The sequence below is a fragment of the Podarcis liolepis genome (assembly GCF_965112155.1).
Source record: "Podarcis liolepis genome assembly, chromosome: 4".
NCBI classification, from domain to species: Eukaryota; Metazoa; Chordata; class Lepidosauria; order Squamata; family Lacertidae; genus Podarcis; species Podarcis liolepis.
In genome coordinates, this window is record NC_139558.1 from 106,746,969 (window position 1) to 106,766,356 (window position 19,388).

Here is a 19,388-nt window from a genome sequence, read left to right on the forward strand (position 1 = left end):
CCTTGCCCTGGCTCTGTTGAGCATGGAGCGTGGTGGGGAGCCCAGCTCACCCCAGCCCTTTCCCCACAGACGCCAAGGGCACCGTCTTGGACAGCCGCACTGCCTCCTTGTCCCGTAGTCTGGACGACACCGTCCCTGCCCACCACCACTTGCTGGTGCAGAGCATCTTTGTTTTTGCCTACATCTGGGGCTTCGGAGGCCACCTGCACCCCAGGTACTCCGGACTCTTTGCACTCTTTGCCTCTCAAGGAGGGAGATGTTTATCATGGCCCGTGGGGGCAGGGGAGAGCCGGGGAGGAGGAGCCTTTGGAAATGCTAGTAAGTGTATGGAAGGAGATTGTCCTCTTGGTGCTGTAACCTTCCAATAGCTTGACATCACCCCCAAAGGCACACTCCTCCGTAGTCTCCCGAGACAGACGGGTGCCAGCTGCCACTAGCTGATGTTGTGTACTGAGGCTGGAGAAATGCAAGTGAGGAAGAGACCTTGGGGGAGGGGAGGGGAGGAGCAAAGCGGGTGGGAGCCTGCAAAGACACCTCTGAAGCCAGCAAGGGGCAAGTGAAGAGGTGAGTGGCACTAGAGGTCCTCCATGGAGGCAAGAGGGCTCTGTCTCTCTCCTCATTCAGACCACCCCAAGCTCTTCTTCAGCCCCTCCCCCCTTGTGGGTTGCCAGTGCCCAGGGCCACATGGGGGGGGGAGGGAAATGGATGGACAACACACACCTTCAGCTGCCTCATGGGGCCACGTCACCCAGGAAATGACAGCTGCAAAGAAAAGAAGAGTTGTTCTGTTGTCTGGAGAGGTCGCTTCCTGGTTGAAATGTTTTGCCCCTAACATTTTTTTTCCTGGGGCAACCACCCCCGGGGCCCCCCATGCTATGCCCCTGCCCCCAGGCAAGGCCCTGCGATGACAAGGAGGGCTCGGAGAGACCCACTTCAGACTTGGAACAAGACAACCCATGGAAAGCCAGCAGCCAAGATCCTCTCCTCTCCTCTGCCCTCTGGACCTTGGGCTTTTCTCCCTTGTGGGCATCACAGTGGTGCAGCAGAGCTGCTTTCGGAAAGGCTGACTCTCCACAGGGGCCAGAACATCTTACTGTACACGCAGTACTGTACATGGGTCCCCTCCAACTCTACGATTTGAAATGATTCTGTTATATTGGGGGTGCTGGACAGGCAGGGTGTGAGCCATGCCGGTGGGGGGGGGGTGTGGAGCAGCATTTTGGCATTGCGGCCTTGGGGGCTTCAAAGAGTTCTTGCCCTGCCCTTTGTCTTCCTCCAGGCACTGGCCTCTCTTTGAGCACTTTGCCCGCCAGGCCCTGCACAGGAGCCAGTTCTCCATCAAGCTCCCCACTGGGCCTTCCGCCTTCGACCTCTGCCCCCTGGCAGCGGATGGCACCCTGGAATCCTTTAACGGGTCCTATCTATCCAACCGTGTCAAGGTCCTCCCAGTCACCTTCTCTGTCCTGCAGCCCCAGGTAGGGCCAGCCCCTGGGGGGGGGGGGACTCTGGCTGGGGAGCCCATGTGTGTTCTGCCATTCCTTCCTCCCTCCTCAGCATGAGCGGGCGCTCTTCGTGGTGGACCTGCTCCTGAGCAGCGAGCGTCCAGTCCTGCTGGTTGGGGAGCCGGGCTGCGGGAAGTCCTCCTTTGCAGAGATGCTGGTGCAACCGAACCACAGCTACCACCGGGTCTGCCTCACCCCTGCACTTAGACCTGCCCACCTGCGCCACCTGCTGCACAAGCGCTTCCTCAGCCTGGCGCGAGACAAGGGCAAGCCCGGGCGGGGGGCAGCTGCCAAGGGACGCTGCCTCTTCCTGGTGGAGGACCTGCACTTGGCCTTTGTGGGTGAGCCGAGGGGGCTGGGGAGGAGAACGTCCTCTCCCTGCTCCGTGGGGAGGCCGTGAGGGATTTTGTCACAGCTCTTATGGTCCTCCTCCTCCTCCTGTCCAGATTCAGCCCGGGGCTCGAGCCCTGTGGTGGAGTCCCTGCGCCAGGCTCTGAGCTACCAGCAGTTCTACCACGGAGAGACCCTGGAGGTGCAGCACTGCCCGGCCACCGGCTTCAACTGCTTTGGCACACTCTCCGTGCCCATGACAGGCGCCCTGCCCCTCTGCCCTCGCTTTGGCAGGCTCTTCAGCACTGTGGTGTTGCCGCTCGTGACCAGAGACTCCCTGCTGGGCCTGTATGTGGAGCCTGTTCTGTGCTGGCTGGAGAAGTTCCCCCTGCTGACCCGGCAAAATGACTTGGCCTTGGCGCTGGTCAGGGCCACCATCAACGCCTATGAGACGGCCAAGAGCTTGTTCCCGCCCTCTCCCGCCTGCTGCCTCTTCCACTTCTCGCTGCACGACATCCAGAAGGTGTTCAAGGGGCTGTTCCTGCTGCGGCCCCGCCCAGGCATCCACCTCAGCAGTCCCCTGGAGGAACAGAACTTCAAGCTGGCGTCCAGCCGGCGCACCTCTGGGATCACCAAGATGGCCATGGGGACGGGCTATACTGCCCTCCTCAGCACCCGACTGGTCGTCCGCCTCTGGATACACGAGTGTCTGTGCGTCTTCTGTGACCCACTGCAGAGGGAGCAGCAGCGGGAGCTCTGCGAGCAGATGCTGATGGACGTGGCCATCACCGTCTTCTGTGCCAAGTGCAATGTCCTACGGGTGGCGCAGAGGACCTGGTCCTCCAGCCCCCCCAGAGACCAGGACCACCACCCGCCCAGCAGAGCTGGCGTCACCTTCCAGCTGCCCAGCAGGAGCTTCAGCCTTGATGCAGAATGGGCAGCGGAGGAGGAGCAGGAAGAAGAGAAGCCCCTCTTCCCGTGGAGTGGTGAGGTGGGCTGCCCTGACCCCTGGGACCCAGTGGAGCAGGCAGCAGCGCTGGCCTTGGACCGCCCAGACCCTGGAGAAGGCCTGGCTGTTTTGGAGCTAGAGAGCGAGACCACAGAGGCAGAAACCGCAGAGGAAGCTGCAAGGAAGCAGACCCCTACCTCCCAGGGCCGGTCCCCACGTGACCGGCGCCGGGCGTCCCCCAGCCGGCTTCACTTCCACAAGGCCAGGCGCCATGGCTCTCCCAAGAAGGAGAGCACCGGCCCCCTGCTGCCCTCCCACCTCCTGCTGCAGCCAGGTGAGGAGCTCCGGGATGTCGTCTTCAGCAAGGACCTGGGCCCCGACTCCTACAGCCCCAACACCCACAACCCTTACCAAGAGAAGCACTGGAAGACCCTGGAGAAGCAGCTGAAGCCCTTGCTGCCCAAAAACTTCCTGCTGTGCTTGGAGGCACTGAAGCACATCGTGCGCCTGAGCCGGCTCTTCTGCGGCCCTGACCGGCATGGGGCCATTGTCTCCTTTGCCCGCTGCACGGGGCGGAGGACCCTCGTGGCTCTGGCTGCTCGTGCCACCGCCTCGCTGCTCATGGAGATCCCTGCCAAAGAGGATGAGGCAGGGGCGCTGGCCTTGCTGCGATTGGCCAGTTGGCAGGCAGGCATCATGGGCAAGCGAGTGCTGCTGCTGGTGCACGCCGGCATAAGCCTGGCCAACTTGCACCTGCTACTGGCCCTGATGGCCGAGGGCACGTGCCCTGGCCTCTACAGCCCAGAAGACACCATGGCTGTCGTCCAGGCCCTGCTGCAGGAGAACCAGAACATCAAGCGGAGCATGCGAGAGGAGCTCATTCTGCAAAGGTGTGGGGCTGGGGCAGCCCTTGGCCCAGGGGGCTGGCAAGGGGGGACTTGGCTCAGGGCTCAGGTCCTGCCTTCTGGCTTTCCTTGCAGATTCTTCCAGTTTGTGCGTGCCAACCTGCATGTGGTGCTGCTGCTGGGGGGTGCTGGCTCCTTGGCACTGCCGCCCATCACAGCCACAGCCCTGGCCCAAGTGCTCAGCAGCCTGGAGGTCTATCAGCCGTGGAGCCATGAGTCCTTGGTGGCAGTGGCCTCCAAGCACCTCATGTACCACCAGAAGATTTCAAGCAAGCTCGCTCGAGGTGGGTGCCGCTGAAGCAGCAGCTGGGAGTGGGGAGGAAGGGCACTCCCTCCAGCAACAGCAAACAGCCCTGTGCCCCCCGCAGCAGGCCTCCCTGTGTGCCCACCATGCCGCCACCCCCCACTCCCTGCTTGCTTGCCCACTTGTTCTTCCCTCTCCTTGGTCTTGGTGATGACAGCATCCCAATCTCTGTCTCCATGATGGACACCCCACCCCAAGCTCTGACCTGGGCAGATATGTCCATTCTCTGTTGTTAGGGCTGACGTCGGTACATGACCTCAAGGACTTGATGCACCGCACGGCCGAGGCTGCCTCCCAGATCCATTGCTGTACCATGGCATACATGACTTCCCTGGCTGCCCACCTCCCCCTCGTCAGCCCCAAGACTTTCCTGGATTTCCTTGACACCTTCCTACTGCTGTTGAGCAGTCTGCAGGAGAAGAATGCCAAGCAGCTGGATCGGTAAGTGCGGCTCTTCCACTCAGCTGGGAAGGTGGGCGCAGCAGTGACACCAGCAAACCCAGTTTTCACTTCCTGGGACTTCAGGTAAGGCCTCTGGGTCCAGCCATGTTGCTGCCTTGGGGTGGGGCCAGGAGCTTGGCTGTGGCATTCTGGAGCAGCTCAAGCCGGTGGGATGTGGAGGTCCTGTTATGGGGGCTCCACCCCTGCTCAGTCACTACTGGAAAGCAATGCGTTTCTTGGCTAACACTGGGAGTTTGTTTCTTGGTTCTGGGGCTGTGGAGTCCCACAAGGGTCCATTCTGCCTGCTGTACCTTTTAACGTCTACATCAAACCACTGAGAGCCACCATCAAGGGATTTGGACGCCATAAGTATTCTGGTGACAGGAATCTGCCTTTCCATTGACCCCAAGAGTGATTCAGTCCTGGGGACCTGCTGTTGTCCCTCTAGTCCAAATGCTCAGTGTGATATTGAGATGAAGAAATGCTACTCTAGGCTGCATGGACAGAAGTTTAGTGTTCAGATCAAGGCAAGTCATAGTGCTATTCTAATCTGCCTTGGTCAGACCACACCTGGAATACTTGGTCCAATTCTGGGTGCCACAATTTAAGGATATTTATTGGCAAGCTGGAACGTGTGCAGAGGAGCACAACCAAGATGATCAAGGGTCTATAAATCAGGCTTTATGAGGAACAGTTAATAATAATAATAAATTTTTATTTATACCCCGCCCTCCCCGGCCAGAACCGGGCTCAGGGCGGCTAACACCAATAAAATTACAATAAACATAATAGGAAAGGGGGGGGGGACTGTTAATTAAAATACAGGTTAAAATACAATTTAAAATGCAGCCTCATTTTAGTAGTAGCCCATAAATCAAAACCATACGGGGAGGGAAACATAAGGGGCAGACTGAGTCCAAACCAAAAGCCAGGCGGAACAGCTCTGTCTTGCAGGCCCTGTGGAAAGATGTCAAGTCCCGCAGGGCCCTGGTCTCTTGGGACAGAGCGTTCCACCAAGTCGGGGGCAGTACTGAAAAGGCCCTGGCCCTAGTTGAGACCAATCTAACCACCTTGCGGCTCAGGACCTCCAAAGTGTTGTTATTTGTGGACCTTAAGGTCCTCCGCAGGGCATACCAGGAGAGGCGGTCCCATAGGTACGTGGGTCCTAGGCCGCATAGGGCTTGAAAGATCAAAATCAGCACCTTAAACCTGACCCTGTACTCCACTGGGAGCCAGTGCAGCTGGTAAAGCACTGGATGAATGTGATCCTGTGGCAAGGACCGTGTAAAGAGCCTCGCCGTGGCATTCTGCGGTTGAGAGATTTTGGTATGTTTAGGCTGAAAAAGAGGAGACTGGGAGAGATATGATAGCCATCTTCAAATATCTCTCTTTTTCTAAAGATATTTATTGAGATTTTCAAAAAAGTTACCAAATATAAAAGAAAAAAAACAGAAAAAATACAAAATAAAAATAGTTAAAAACAATTCAGTCTTTCCATCACATATTTTCATTTGCTTCTTTCCCGGACCTCCTCACGCCTCCCTTTTCTGTATTCCAATTCAAATTTTTAATTCAGCAAATCCCTCCCCTCTTCAATCATCTTAATCTTCAATTTTAAAGTATTATAACATTAAGTTTTTACCTGTTAATAACCATTTTCTCGTATTCTCTTATAACATTACAGCTAAAGACCACTTAGTTTCTATCCAGCATCATTCTAACATTCATTAATTTTACAATATTTCTGAAGATAGTCTTTAAATTTCTTCCAATCTTCTTCCACCGACTCTTCTCCCTGGTCTCAGATTCTGCCAGTCATCTCTGCCAATTCCATGTAATCCATCACCTTCACCTGCCATTCTTCCAGGGTGGGTAGATCTTGTGTTTTCCAATACTTTGCAATAAGTATTCTTGCTGCTGTTGTGGCATACATAAAAAAAGTTCTGTCTTTCCTTGACACCAATTGGCCAACTATGCCCAGGAGAAAGGCCTCTGGTTTCTTCAAGAAGGTATATTTAAATACCTTTTTCAGTTCATTATATATCATCACCCAGAAAGCCTTAATCCTTGGGCATGTCCACCAAAGGTGAAATAATGTACCTTCAGTTTCTTTACATTTCCAACATTTATTATCGGGCAGATGATAGATTTTTGCAAGCTTGACTGGTGTCATGTACCACCTGTATATCATTTTCATAATATTCTCTCTTAGGGCATTACATGCCGTGAATTTCATACCTGTGTTCCATAACTGTTCCCAGTCAGCCATCATTATGTTATGTCCAACATCTTGTGCCCATTTAATCATAGCAGATTTCACCGTTTCATCCTGTGTATTCCATTTCAACAGCAAGTTATACATCTTTGACAAAATCTTAGTTTTGGGTTCTAGCAGTTCTGTTTCTAATTTTGATTTCTCCACCTGGAAGCCAATTTTCTTGTCCAAATTGTATGCCTCCATTATCTGATAATAATGAAGCCAATCTCGCACTTTGTTTTTTAATTTCTCAAAACTCTGCAATTTCAGTCTATCTCCCTCTTGTTCCAAAATTTCCCAATATTTCGGCCATTTGACCTCCATATTGAGCTTTTTCTGAGCTTTCGCTTCCATCGGTGACAACCACCTTGGGGTTATGTTTTCCAGTAGGTCCTTATATCTTATCCAAACATTAAACAATGCTTTCCTGACAATATGGTTTTTAAATGCTTTATGTGCTTTGACCTTATCATACCACAAGTATGCATGCCATCCAAATACATTATTAAAACCCTCTAAATCCAAAATGTCTGTGTTTTCAAGAAGCAGCCATTCTTTCAACCAGCAAAAAGCTGCTGATTCATAATAAAGTTTAAGGTCTGGCAGGGCAAATCCACCTCTTTCCTTTGCATCTGTTAGTATTTTAAATTTTATTCTGGGCTTCTTGCCCTGCCAGACAAATCTAGAGATATCTCTCTGCCACTTCTTGAAGCAATCCATTTTATCCAAAATTTGCAATGTTTGGAACAGAAACAACATTCTAGGCAATACATTCATTTTTATCGTAGCAATACAGCCTAGCAGTGAAAGCTTCAAATTTGACCAAATTTCTAAATCTTTTTTCACTTCAGCCCAGCATTTTTCGTAATTGTCTTTAAATAAATTCCCATTTTTTGCTGTCATGTTAATCCCCAGGTATTTCACTTTCTTAACCACTGTTAAACCTTTCTCATTCTGAAACCTCTCTCTCTCAATCAGTGTTAAATTTTTCTCTAAGACCTTAATTTTTAACTTATTCAGTTTAAATCCTGCAACCTGACCAAATTCTTGAATCAGTTCTAAATCCCTTTTGGTACTAGATTCTGGCTAGTCATCTGCAAATGCTCTCAACTTGTACTGTTTAGCTTCGACTTGTATACCTTTAACCAACTGGTCCCTTCTAATCATATTCAGCAGGACCTCCAGGACCGATATAAAAAGCAATGGGGAGATTTTCTATCTTTTTCTATCTTAAATTCTATCCTTTTTCTATCTTAAATTCTTCCATCACCACGTTATTTACAATTAATTTAGCCTTTTGTTCTGAATAAATTGCACTTATACTGTTTTCAAAGCCTTGGCCTACCCCCATCCCCTGTAGGTTCTTCTTCATAAAACTCCAAGAAATGTTGTCAAAAGCTTTCTCCGCGTCCACAAATATCAAAACTGCCTTAGTATTTATGTTCACTTGTAATTTCTCTAAAATATTAATTATATTTCTCACATTATCCGACAAGTGTCTACCCGGGAGAAAGCCAGCTTGGTCTTTATGAATCTCTTCCATTAACACTTTTTTTAGTCTTTTAGCCAAAATGTCTGCAAAGATTTTGTAATCCACATTGAGCAATGATATGGGGCGGTAGTTCTTAAGCTGCGTCTTTTCAGTCTCTATTTTCGGTACAAGTGTAATATACGCTTCTTTCCACGACTCTGGTGCCCTTTTCCCACCCATTATTTCGTTACAGACTTCCTTCAAAGGTTGTACTAACCATTCTTTTAAGGATCTGTAGTATTTAGAAGTCAGTCCATCCGGTCCTGGAGATTTACCTAGTTGCATATTCTGAATGGCACCTTCTACCTCCTGTTCAGTTATTTTATAGTTCAGCATTAATTTATTTTCCTGAGAGATTTTTTGTAATCCATTTGTTTTCAAAAATTGATCTAAATCAATTTCTTTCTGTGGTCCATGTGTATATAGTTGTTTAAAGTACCTCTGGAAACAGTTGCTAATCTCAGCTGGGTTCTGTATGTTCCTTCCTTCCACTTCTAAATTTGTAATCGTATTTAATTTTTGTCTTTTTTTCATTTGCCAAGCCAACAATTTCCCACATTTATTAGCCGACTCAAATGTCTTTTGTCTCATTTGTTTGATTTTCCATTCTATCTCCTGATTCATCATTTTCATGTATTGTACTTGATATAACTTTAATTCTCTCAAAATCTCTTGGGACTTTGGTTTTGCTCTCAATTTCTTTTCAGTTTCTTTTATTTTCTCCAATATTTTATCCTTCTTCTCATTTTGGATTCTCTTCTTTAATGCATTCTGTTGTATCAAGAACCCTCTCATAACAGCTTTACTTGCGTCCCAAATTACTCTTTTTTCCACATTGGTATTCATATTTATCTCAAAATAATCTCTCAAGGTTTTTTGGGCCTTCTTAATCACTTCATCTCTGAATAAGGTGTCATTCATCCTCCATCTGAAGGAACCAGTTGGCATTAGTTTCATCTCTATCTTCACAGCATTATGATCGGAGCAGGTTTTTGGGCAGATTTCCACTTTTCTTGTCTTTGGTGTCATTCCTCTAGTTACTTGTCTTTGGTGTCATTCCTCTAGTTACCCATATTTGGTCAATTCTTGTCCATGTCAGTTTGGCTTCAGAGAAGAAGGTTCCCTCTCTGGCCAAGGGATTCTTTGTTCTCTAGATATCAACTAAGTCCAAGTTGTCTGTCATCTCAAAAAAGGTTTTCGGTAGTCTGCCGTCCTTAGTGCTAGTGTCTTTGTGCCTTGTCCATATGCGTAGATACCACTCTGTTCATGTCTCCCATCAAAATCACATTATAATCCAAATAGTCCATCAAGGTCTCATGCAACTTTTTAAAGAATTCAGATTTCCCCTCGTTTGGTGCATAAACTCCTACTATCAAAAATTTCTCTCCTTGTGTTTGAATTTCAATTGCCACAAATCTTCCTTGGTCATCTTTGAAGATAAATTTCGGTAATAGTCTCTCCTTTGCATAAATCACTACTCCTCTTTTTTTAACCTTGTCCAAAGAAATAGACTCCTGGCCCAATCTTTTATTAATCAATACTTTCCTGTGTAGCCTTGTTACGTGTGTTTCCCGTAGACAAATCAAGTCCAATTGTTCCTTTTTTAATAAATGAAACACAGTTTTCCTTTTCTGGGGGGAGCTGAGACCATTACAATTCCAGGTTAAAAGTTGCAGAGCCATGATGTAGTTACTTTGCTTCTCCTCCAACTGCACCAAGTGCCTGTTCCTCTTCTGTCGGTGGTATCACCTTCTCCAGGCGGTCTTTTAATTCAGGAGGTAGTCTTGGTATGTCTAAAATTCCTCTTTCTAGTGCTCTTAACTCTTCTCCAGCTTCTTTCTGCAGGTCTTCTCCGTGGTCTCTTAAAAATCTGTCTTTGTCGTCCTCTGATCTTATTTTTATCTTTCTCCCTTTGTAGCTGAAGGATAGGCCTTGGGGGAATTCCCACCTAAAGATAATTCTGTTGCTTCTCAGCAGGGCGACCAAATCTCTATAATTGGACCTAAGGTCCAAAAGATATTTCGGAATGTCCTTAAATATCTCCACTTTTGACTGATGTATTTCCAAAGTCTTCTGGAAGTGCAGACTCAAGATTTTATCTCTCTCCTCTTTTGTTTGGAGGGTGATCAAACAGTCTCTCACCCTGTTCTTCTTCCCTCCTCTTCCAAGCCTAAAAGCACTCACTATCTTAAAGTTTTCCTTCTTCAAATCTGGGTTCCAAAAGTCTGCAAATTCCTGCGTGAGAAAGTCAGTCAGACTGTCTTTCTCAAGTTCAGGTACGGCCCTGATCCTCAAATTCGTTTGCTTCTCCTTCAATTCAATCATAGACAATATTGACCTGTGGTCTTCAAGTTGTTTGTGAATCGGTGGTATCTTCTCTTCTACAGCAGTTGCTATTTCCTTTGCTTCTTCAGCTGTCTTTCGGGTCGAGGTAGATTCCTGTAATACTTTCTCAATAGTTTCTGTGTTAGTATTTACCTTCTGTCCCAAATTATTAATACTTGTGGTATTTTGATTGATTTTAACTGATGCTTCAGCTACTTGTTTACTTATTCTTTCCAAAGATTCATTAATTTTACCTAATTGCCTGAGCCAAAACATCTTCGGATGCCATTCCTTTGGGTTTAGATTGTGCCAGTGCAGCTCCTATTGGTAATCCAGAAGGGCCAGATGTTGATGCTCTTTGCTGCAGCCCAACGTCTGGACGAAATGATCTACCAGACCTCGTCGTTTTTTCCAGAAGCAAATCTATTTTCTCCTTTCCATCTGCCATAACACTCTAGATAAGGCCAAGGTCAGTCCCACGATCAGAACTTGTTTTGAAGTGGAAAATTCCCCTGGCCCAGCTGTTGTTGTAACAATTTCAAACTTCCTCTAGGGGGACACAGTAACAGTCAAAAGTTGTTGCCTTAAAATAATTAACTTTTTTCTTTTAATCCCCCAATTCACAAAAAAGACGACAGTTTCAATTTCAGTTATTTTTCCAGTTACTTTAAAACCAGGAGAAGCCAGCCAGAAATATTGTATCTCACTTCTATCTCACTTGCAGAGTTAGCTGTCAAAGAGTACTTTCACCAACAGCACATTCACAATACGGCATTCTTACAGTTCACTGGCAACCCGTTCCCAGGTTTTAAAAGGTGGATTTTAGCTTCCTTTTCTCTCTTTTTGCAGGGAAATACAGTTCAAACCTTTTCCCCCTCCTCTCCTGCAATCAAGGGGGGATCGCTTGTTTGATGTTAGAATTATAGTCCTTTTCAAACGTCTTTCAAGGTTTTCACTTACAAGTTCATTGCTTTGCTCTATTTACAAAAAACGGAAGGCAGACTTCCTGTTTATGCCTCTCCGCTTCGGTGTCAAATTGCTTCTTTGTTCCTTTGTTTCCCAAATTAGCCTACTCACGGATAGTTGTTTTGTAGCCAAATTGTCCCAGGAAAAAGGCAGCGCTCTCTGGTAACGGCTGTGCGGCTTCGCTCCACAGAAGAAGCAGTTGACTCACAGCACTGCACCACTTCCCCGCTCCGCTCCGGAACCCGTAATCGGGCTCCTTTGCAAGTTGGGGGGTGCAAAAGGTGCCCGCCGAGTCCCACGGTCACAGGCTTCACCCGCCTGTGATTTTTTCAAGGGTCCCCGCTTCGCCGCAGCGGAACAGACCCAATTCCTGCAGAGCTGGTCCCTCCGGATCAGAGGGAGTCCGCCATTACCGATGGCACCACCCCGGAAGTCCCTCCGCCAATTCCATGTAGTCCATCAACTTCATCTGCCATTCTTCCAGGGTGGGTAAATCTTGTGTCTTCCAATATTTCGCGATGAGCATTCTTGCTGCTGTTGTGGCATACATAAAAAAAGTTCTATCCTTCTTTAACACCAATTGGCCAACCATGCCCAGGAGAAAGGCCTCTGGTTTCTTAAGGAAGGTATATTTAAATACCTTTTTCATTTCACTATAAATCATCTCCCAGAATGCCTTAATCCTTGGGCATGTCCACCAAAGGTGAAAGAATGTACCTTCAGTCTCATTACATTTCCAACATTTATTATCGGGCAAATGGTAGATTTTTGAAGCTTAACTGGTGTCATGTACCACCTATAAATCATTTTCATTAAATTTTCTCTTAGGGCATTACATGCCGTAAATTTCATACCTGTGGTCCATAACCGTTCCCAGTCAGCCATCATTATGTTATGTCCAACATCTTGTGCCCATTTAATCATATCTGATTTCACCGTTTCATCCTGAGTGTTCCATTTCAACAGCAAGTTATACATTCTTGACAAATTCTTGGTTTTTGGATCTAACAATTCTGTTTCCAATTTTGATTTTTCCACCTGGAAACCAACTTTTTTGTCCAATTTGTATGCCTCCATTATTTGATAATAATGGAGCCAATCTCGCACTTTTTTTTCAATTTTTCAAAGTTCTGCAATTTTATTCTCTCTCTGTCTTGTTCCAGAATTTCCCAATATTTCGGCCATTTGGCCTCCATATTGAGTTTTTTCTGTGCCTTTGCTTCCTTTGGTGACAACCATCTTGGGGGTTTTCCCCCTAACAAATCCTTATATAATAATAATAATAATAATAATAATAATAATAATAATAATAATAATAATTTATTATTTGTACCCCGCCCATCTGGCTGGGTTTCCCCAGCCACTCTGGGCGGCTTCCATAGAAACCAAAAAAAACACTAAAATATCATACATTAAAAACTTCCCTGAACAGGGCTGCCAATAATAATAATAATAATTTATTATTTGTACCTTATATCTTATCCAAACATTAAACAATGCTTTTCTAACAATATGATTTTTAAATGCTTTATGTACTTTTACTTTTAAATGCTTTATGTACTTTTACCACAAATATGCATGCCAACCAAATACATTGTTAAAACCTTCTAAATCCAACACTTCAGTATTTTCAAGCAGCCATTCTCTCAGCCAGCAAAAAGCAGCTGATTCATAATAAAGTTTAAGGTCTGGCAGGGCAAATCCACCTCTTTCTTTAGCATCCGTTAATATCTTAAATTTTATTCGAGGCTTCTTGCCTTGCCAGACAAATCTAGAAATATCCTTCTGCCACTTCTTGAAACAATCCATTTTGTCCAAAATTTGCAATGTTTGGAACAAAAATAACATCCTTGGCAGCACATTCATTTTTATCACAGCAATTCGGCCTAACAAGGATAACTTCAAATTTGTCCATACTTCTAAATCCTTTTTCACTTCAGTCCAACATTTTTCATAATTATCCTTGAATAAGTTCACATTTTTAGCAGTCATGTTAACCCCTAAGTATTTCACTTTTTTAACCAATGTTAGTCCTGTCTCCTCCTGAAACTTCTCTCTCTCATTCATAGTTAAATTTTTCTCTAGAACCTTGGTTTTCATCTTATTCAACTTAAAACCTGCAACCTGTCCAAATTCTTGAATCAGTACCAATACCCTTTTAGTACTGGGTTCTGGCTCCTGTAAGGTCAATACTAAATCATCACCACTATGAGCTGAATAAAGAGCATGAAATATACTCAATTTCACATGCGCTGCTGCGCTGGCCTTTCTTGTGTTTGCCGCTGCCACTGCTGCCTCCCAAGGTAAGGTGCTGGCCTCCGGTTCAGCTTGGGCCACTAAGGCCCTTGTGGGGCAGTGTGAGGAAGCACCTCTCTTTGGGTTGTGGGGGGTGGCTCAGAGACCAGGGGCGGTGGAGGCTGAGGGAACACTCCACAAGGAAGGGGGTTCCAAAAGGGCGAGAGGCTGCCAGCTCTGCAGGCAAGGGGGGCACAACTGGGCTCCTGAGCCCCACAGGGGGCCACAGAAAGAAGGGAGTTGGTCAAGGGAGCTGTGGACCCCCGAAGGTTGAAAACCTTTGGAGTAGATAATAAATGGAGGTATAACAAACATAAGAACGTGTAAGAGGGCATCAAAGAAAGATAGGTTGGGAAGTCCATACAGGATTTGATAGGATGTAAATATGAATGTACAGTGGTATACCTCGGGTTACATACGCTTCAGGTTACATACGCTTCAGGTTACAGACTCCGCTAACCCAGAAATAGTGCTTCAGGTTAAGAACTTTGCTTCAGGATGAGAACAGAAATTGTGCTCTGGCGGTGCGGAAGCAGCAGGAGGCCCCATTAGCTAAAGTGGTGCTTCAGGTTAAGAACAGAGGGGTGGTAGATGGTGATGGGAAAAGGAATTATCTGTGGGATTGAGTGTAGGTATGTTGTAGGTATGTAGGAATGTTGTATGAAATTATGTTTGTATGTTTGTAATATATGTGTATTAATGTTGAATTATTTCAACAATAAAAACTTTAAAACATTAAAAAAGAACAGTTTCAGGTTAAGTACGGACCTCCAGAATGAATTAAGTACTTAACCCGAGGTACCACTGTATGGTGTATATTGAAAAATGCATTAATAAATAAAAAGGGCCAGGAAGGGTGATGGAGAAGGTCCATCTGTGAGCATTTTGCAGGACTTTGATTCACAGGATAGCGGAGTTTACCTGAAAGACCTTTGTTCCTGGGTGCAGGAGGGATGGAGAGGAGCCCTTGAAGGGAAGCAAGAGTTGCCTTCTGACAATCAGCCAAGAACCAAGGATTGCATCCTCACCCCATTGAGAGGAACTTAAGTAGCCCCCCAAGTTGCATTCTCTGTAGGCATCCCTGGTTCAGAGGGCGTCACGTATCTGTCTTGGGCATCCTATGAAGGGACTTCAGGCAAGCAGATTAACTGACAGAGCTGGGTCCTGTGCCCCAGACCCCCTCTGTGTGCCTCCTCATGGGGTGCTTTCCCCACCTGCAGGATGAAGTTGGCCCTGCACAAGATGGGGGAAGTGAGCAAGAAGCAGCAGGAGCACACGCGGGACGTGCGCTTCCTGCAGCAGAAGCTGGTGAAGATCAAGGAGGTGAGTGAGATGGCCAGTCCTGTTCCACTCAGTCGCTGCCTGCCTGCTTGAAACTCTCAGCTCCCAGCTGGCTTGACATTTATAAAGCACCTGGAATTCACTGGGCGCCATATGCAAGTGAAGGACCTGGTTCAAAGGGCTTAAGAGCTGCCCATTTTGCCCCAGCAGCAGAGCAAGACAAGGCGTCTGCCTTTCCCCACCAGCTGGGCCTTGTGCAGAGCTGGAAGTCTTCACAAGGGGAGGCTGCCCACAGAGTCTTCTCCACCAGAGCAGCCTCTTCTGGGCTGGCAGCTCAGTGGCACTGACCAGTTTACTGGAGCAGAAGGAACTGCAGGAAAGGGATTTGAAAGGAAGCTGGGAACAGGGCAAGGCTTGTCAATAAGATTTGGATATTCAGAATGGAATCAGGAAGAAAGGGGAAATCGTCTTTTATCCCATTCTATTGTGGAGGGTTAGAAACTATAGAAAGTGGATTGGGACAAACCATAGTGGCAAACCTGGCTCACACATGTTGGGTGTTTTGAATCTTGGGGAGACAGAGGCTGTGTGGGAAGGTGGTTTCCATGCCCAGGAGACAGATCAGTTGCCTGTTCTGGGCAGGGCTGCCCTCTCTCTGAAAGAGCAGACACATAGCTTGGGGTACTCCTGGGTACATTTTTCAGTAGAGGCTCCAGCAACTGGCTAGGAATGCCTCTGACCAGCTAGCTGCAGCCATATCTGGATGATCCAACCACCACAGCCCACATGCTGGACTACTGCAAGCTTGGTCCAGAAGCTCCAGCTAGCACTGAAGGTCGCATCCTGGCTGCTGACAGGGGCATCTGCACTGTCTGCCCACACACGTGGGTCAGGTTGAAGGGTCCTGTGTTAATATATGAAGCCCTTGACAACTCGAGGAGCCCTTGGGTCCCAGCTCCATCGCAGGTCACCTGGAGGAGTGCTGCTGGTTGTCTGCTGTCTTGCAGGGGCCAAACTGGCCTCCCGGAGGAGTCGGGCATTCAGCGCTGCCAGTCACCCTCTTCCAGCAGAGACGCGGGAGGCACTCTGGCTTTGGATTTCCAAGTGTCTCTTGAAGACTTCTTTTATGCAGACTAGCCTATGCAACTGCTTGAATTTGATGGGCTAGTGACTTTGATGTTAATTTATATTTTATCGTATGAATTGGTGGTATACAAGTATCTAAATATATAAAAGCAAGGTGGGTCCCACAAAGCAAAATCCTTTAGCTGACAAAGGCCAGAGTCGAGAGGTGTGTCTGTGCTCTCTCTGGTGTCAGAGGGCCCAGAATCCAAGTTGTGGTGGATCATTTCTTAGGTATTTATCCCTCCCCGCTTCCTCTCAAAGGAGCCCAGGACAGCAAACAATAGCAAAACAATCAAAAGCAATACACAGATTTTTAAAACAGTGAATTTTCCTCAGTGCTAGGCTGAACAGGGATATTTTAAACTCCCACTTCTAAGTTAGGGCTAACTGAGGCAGATGCACCTCACCAGAGAAGGCGGCCCCCTGCTACGTGTGAGAGAGGCTTTGGGGCACCCATCGTGCCAGTGCACTTCCCACAAGGAGCACCAGAGCCGGCCACAGTGAGAACTGGTCGCTGGACTGGATGTGGCCTGAGCCAGCGGCAGCCAGGTGTCCTGGAGATACTGCTGTGGTTTAGGGGGTTGGTGGCTTTAGGGTGGTCTCCCTTCACCCCCCCCCATCCTCCTTGCCTCACAGCAAGTGATCTGCAGTCAGCGGGAGGTGGAGCGGGAGCAGGAGGTGCTGAAGCAGCAGGAGAAGGAGTGTGAGCTGTATGAAGCGCGCATCGATGCTCTTACCAAGGAGCGGGATGCTCTGGAGAAGGGGAGAGAGCTGGCCATGAGGAAGGTATGGGGGCATGTGGGGGGGAGGAAGGTCTTGCTCAGTCACCAGGCCCTCCTGCAGCTGCCACCTGGCGGGAAGGTGTGGCAGAGGGGGCAGGGGAGGAGAGCCCAGCCTGAAGGCCCTTGCCCGCCTCATCCCAGAGTGACCCTTCTCTTCTCAGGTGAACAAGGACTACAAGGAGGCCCTGGCCATGCTGCGGCTGCAGGACATTGAGGAGCTGCGCAGCTATCGCCAGCCGCCAGAGACTGTGGTCATGGTGACGGACATCCTCTGCCTGATGTTTGAGCAGGAGCCGGGCTGGGAGAATGCAAAGCTGCTCCTCAACAGGGACAACTTCTATGAGGTGAGGCCCAGAGCCCTTCCGGTGGCTCCGGGGCTCTTGGGGCTGGCCCAGCAGCCAGAGCCTCAAGGCCCCACTTCCCCTCTGGACCCTGGGGAGAGAGAGACCCTAGCCTAGACCAAGAGGCTGTTCCAGCTGCGCCAAGTCCTTGACAAAGGGAGGGGCAAAAGCAGCCTGTTTCCTCCTGGGAGGGGGTGGGGAGGCATGGCCAGCGAAACAGCATGGAACTACCAGTGGATAAAACCTGAAACCATCAGCTGCAGTAAGAGAGCAGGAAAGTAATTGAGCACAAGAGAGATACTGCAAACACATCACTGCAGTCCTCACGAAGCATGGGAAATATCCTTAAGGAAGAAGACATTGTACTGTATATATAAAATTATCCCTCAAGGGTTGTAGAAAAAGTGGCCTTTTGCTCCTCCAAGGGACTCTTGAGTCCCCTCAAGCCATGATCAACCAGAGGAGAGTGGATGGAGGCAGGATCCAGTGAAAGCATGGCAGATCTTTATATTTCTGTTGCAACAGAGTTCTTCCCCCTCCTCTGCAAGAAAATGAGAGAGACCAAGAACAATTCTGACTGTATTTTGGATATATCTGTTAGGTTCCGTCACTTCTGTTGAACCATTTTTGTCTTGAATTTCTTTTCTTTCTGTTGCTTTCTGATACATACTGGTTGTTAACAGTAAATGCTTACACATCTCTGGTTAGTAATTCCTTCCTTGCATGGTATTTGCTTTATTTCTTTTGATGAGTTTAATATCTATGGTTTGGTTTTCAAGGAGGGCTGCACCCAAGAACAGAGAAGCCCACGGGAGCTGAGAGTCTAGCTGAGAGTATATAGATTGGGCTCATCTGGTCAACATTGTGCACTTAAAGCTTCAAAAAGCTTTTGATATAGTCCCTCATCAAAGACTCCTGAATAAGCTTAGCAGTCAAGGAGTAAGAGGAGAAGTCCTCTTGTGTCCTCTATGGAATTGGTTAAATCACAGGAAGCAAAGAGTAAGAATAGATGGTCTGTTCTCTGAACAAACACATGTGTAATGTGGATCAGGATCGGGACACGAACTTTTTAACTTGCACACAAACGACTCAGAGTTAGAGCTCAGCAGTGGGGTGGCCAAGTCTGCGGACAATACTAAACAAGTAAAGACTGTGAAGAGCTCCAAACGGGCCTCTCCAGGCGGGGTGAATGGGAGGGGAAATGGCAACAAAACTCATTTCTGCACAGGCCTGGGCACCTCTGGAGTGGCTCCCATGCTCTGTGACCAAAGGGGCATGGAGGCCAGGCAGAGGAGAGGCCATGTGCAGGAGCTGGTGAGGTGGACAGGCTGGAAGACCCCTCAGTCCCCTGGGTGCTTCTGGAGCTGCTGGAGAAGGTGCTCCCCTTTGGCCCATCTTCATGGTAAGCAACCGGTTGTTTTAGCTTGGGGCATTTTAATACAAGCAGCCTCGTGTTTCTTGCCCCTCATTCCTTGGTGAAAAAGGCAGGCCAGGGTCCCATTCCCTCCCTCTGCTTGCCCCTCCAGGACCTTGTCTTCTACCCCAAGGACAGCCTCACCACAGAGCTCTTTGAGGCCCTGGGCCGGGCTGTGACTCACGAGCGCATCTCTGAGAGCAGCATATCCAGCGCCAGCCAGGCTGCGGCCGCCCTCTTCCAGTGGATCTCGGCCACCTACTGGTACCACTGGGCCCTGCTCGACTGGCAGCCGACCATCGCACGGCTAAAGTACTGCGACGCCCAGATCAACGCAGAGAAGGTGGAGCTGGGCGACCGGCGCCTGCACTCGGAATACCTGAGAGATGCCACCCAGCTGCGCATCAAGGAGCTGAAGCAGAAGCAGGAACGCCAGGAGAAGCTGATGCACCAGCTCACCCACTCCCTGCAGGCCAAAGAGGAGGCCACCACCGTCGAGAGCTCCGTGGCCGAGCACATGGCCAGCTGGACAACTGTCACAAGGGTAAGAGGGGCGGGCGGCTGTCCACCCATGTCGTCCCCCCCGTGCCCTGCGAGGCGAGGGTGCCGTTCTCCCAGACTCAGCCCTCTGGCGCCTCTG

At 48.4% G+C, this 19,388-nt stretch overlaps 1 protein-coding gene across 5 annotated transcripts in view; it reads left to right on the plus strand.

The window, feature by feature from the left end:
- Positions 1–19,388, plus strand: part of DNHD1 (dynein heavy chain domain 1) — a 52,615-nt gene that overhangs the window by 26,213 nt on the left and 7,014 nt on the right. For 4 of the 5 annotated variants that reach the window (XM_083499056.1, XM_083499057.1, XM_083499059.1 and 1 more), the window contains 10 exons: positions 70–214; positions 1,280–1,475; positions 1,555–1,843; positions 1,949–3,671; positions 3,762–3,970; positions 4,227–4,431; positions 15,026–15,128; positions 16,848–16,997; positions 17,155–17,337; positions 18,861–19,292. In XM_083499056.1, the coding sequence (XP_083355182.1) occupies positions 70–214; positions 1,280–1,475; positions 1,555–1,843; positions 1,949–3,671; positions 3,762–3,970; positions 4,227–4,431; positions 15,026–15,128; positions 16,848–16,997; positions 17,155–17,337; positions 18,861–19,292 (3,635 nt within the window). The remainder of the gene's footprint in view (positions 1–69; positions 215–1,279; positions 1,476–1,554; positions 1,844–1,948; positions 3,672–3,761; positions 3,971–4,226; positions 4,432–15,025; positions 15,129–16,847; positions 16,998–17,154; positions 17,338–18,860; positions 19,293–19,388) is intronic. The other variant, XM_083499058.1, reaches the window with a different exon arrangement.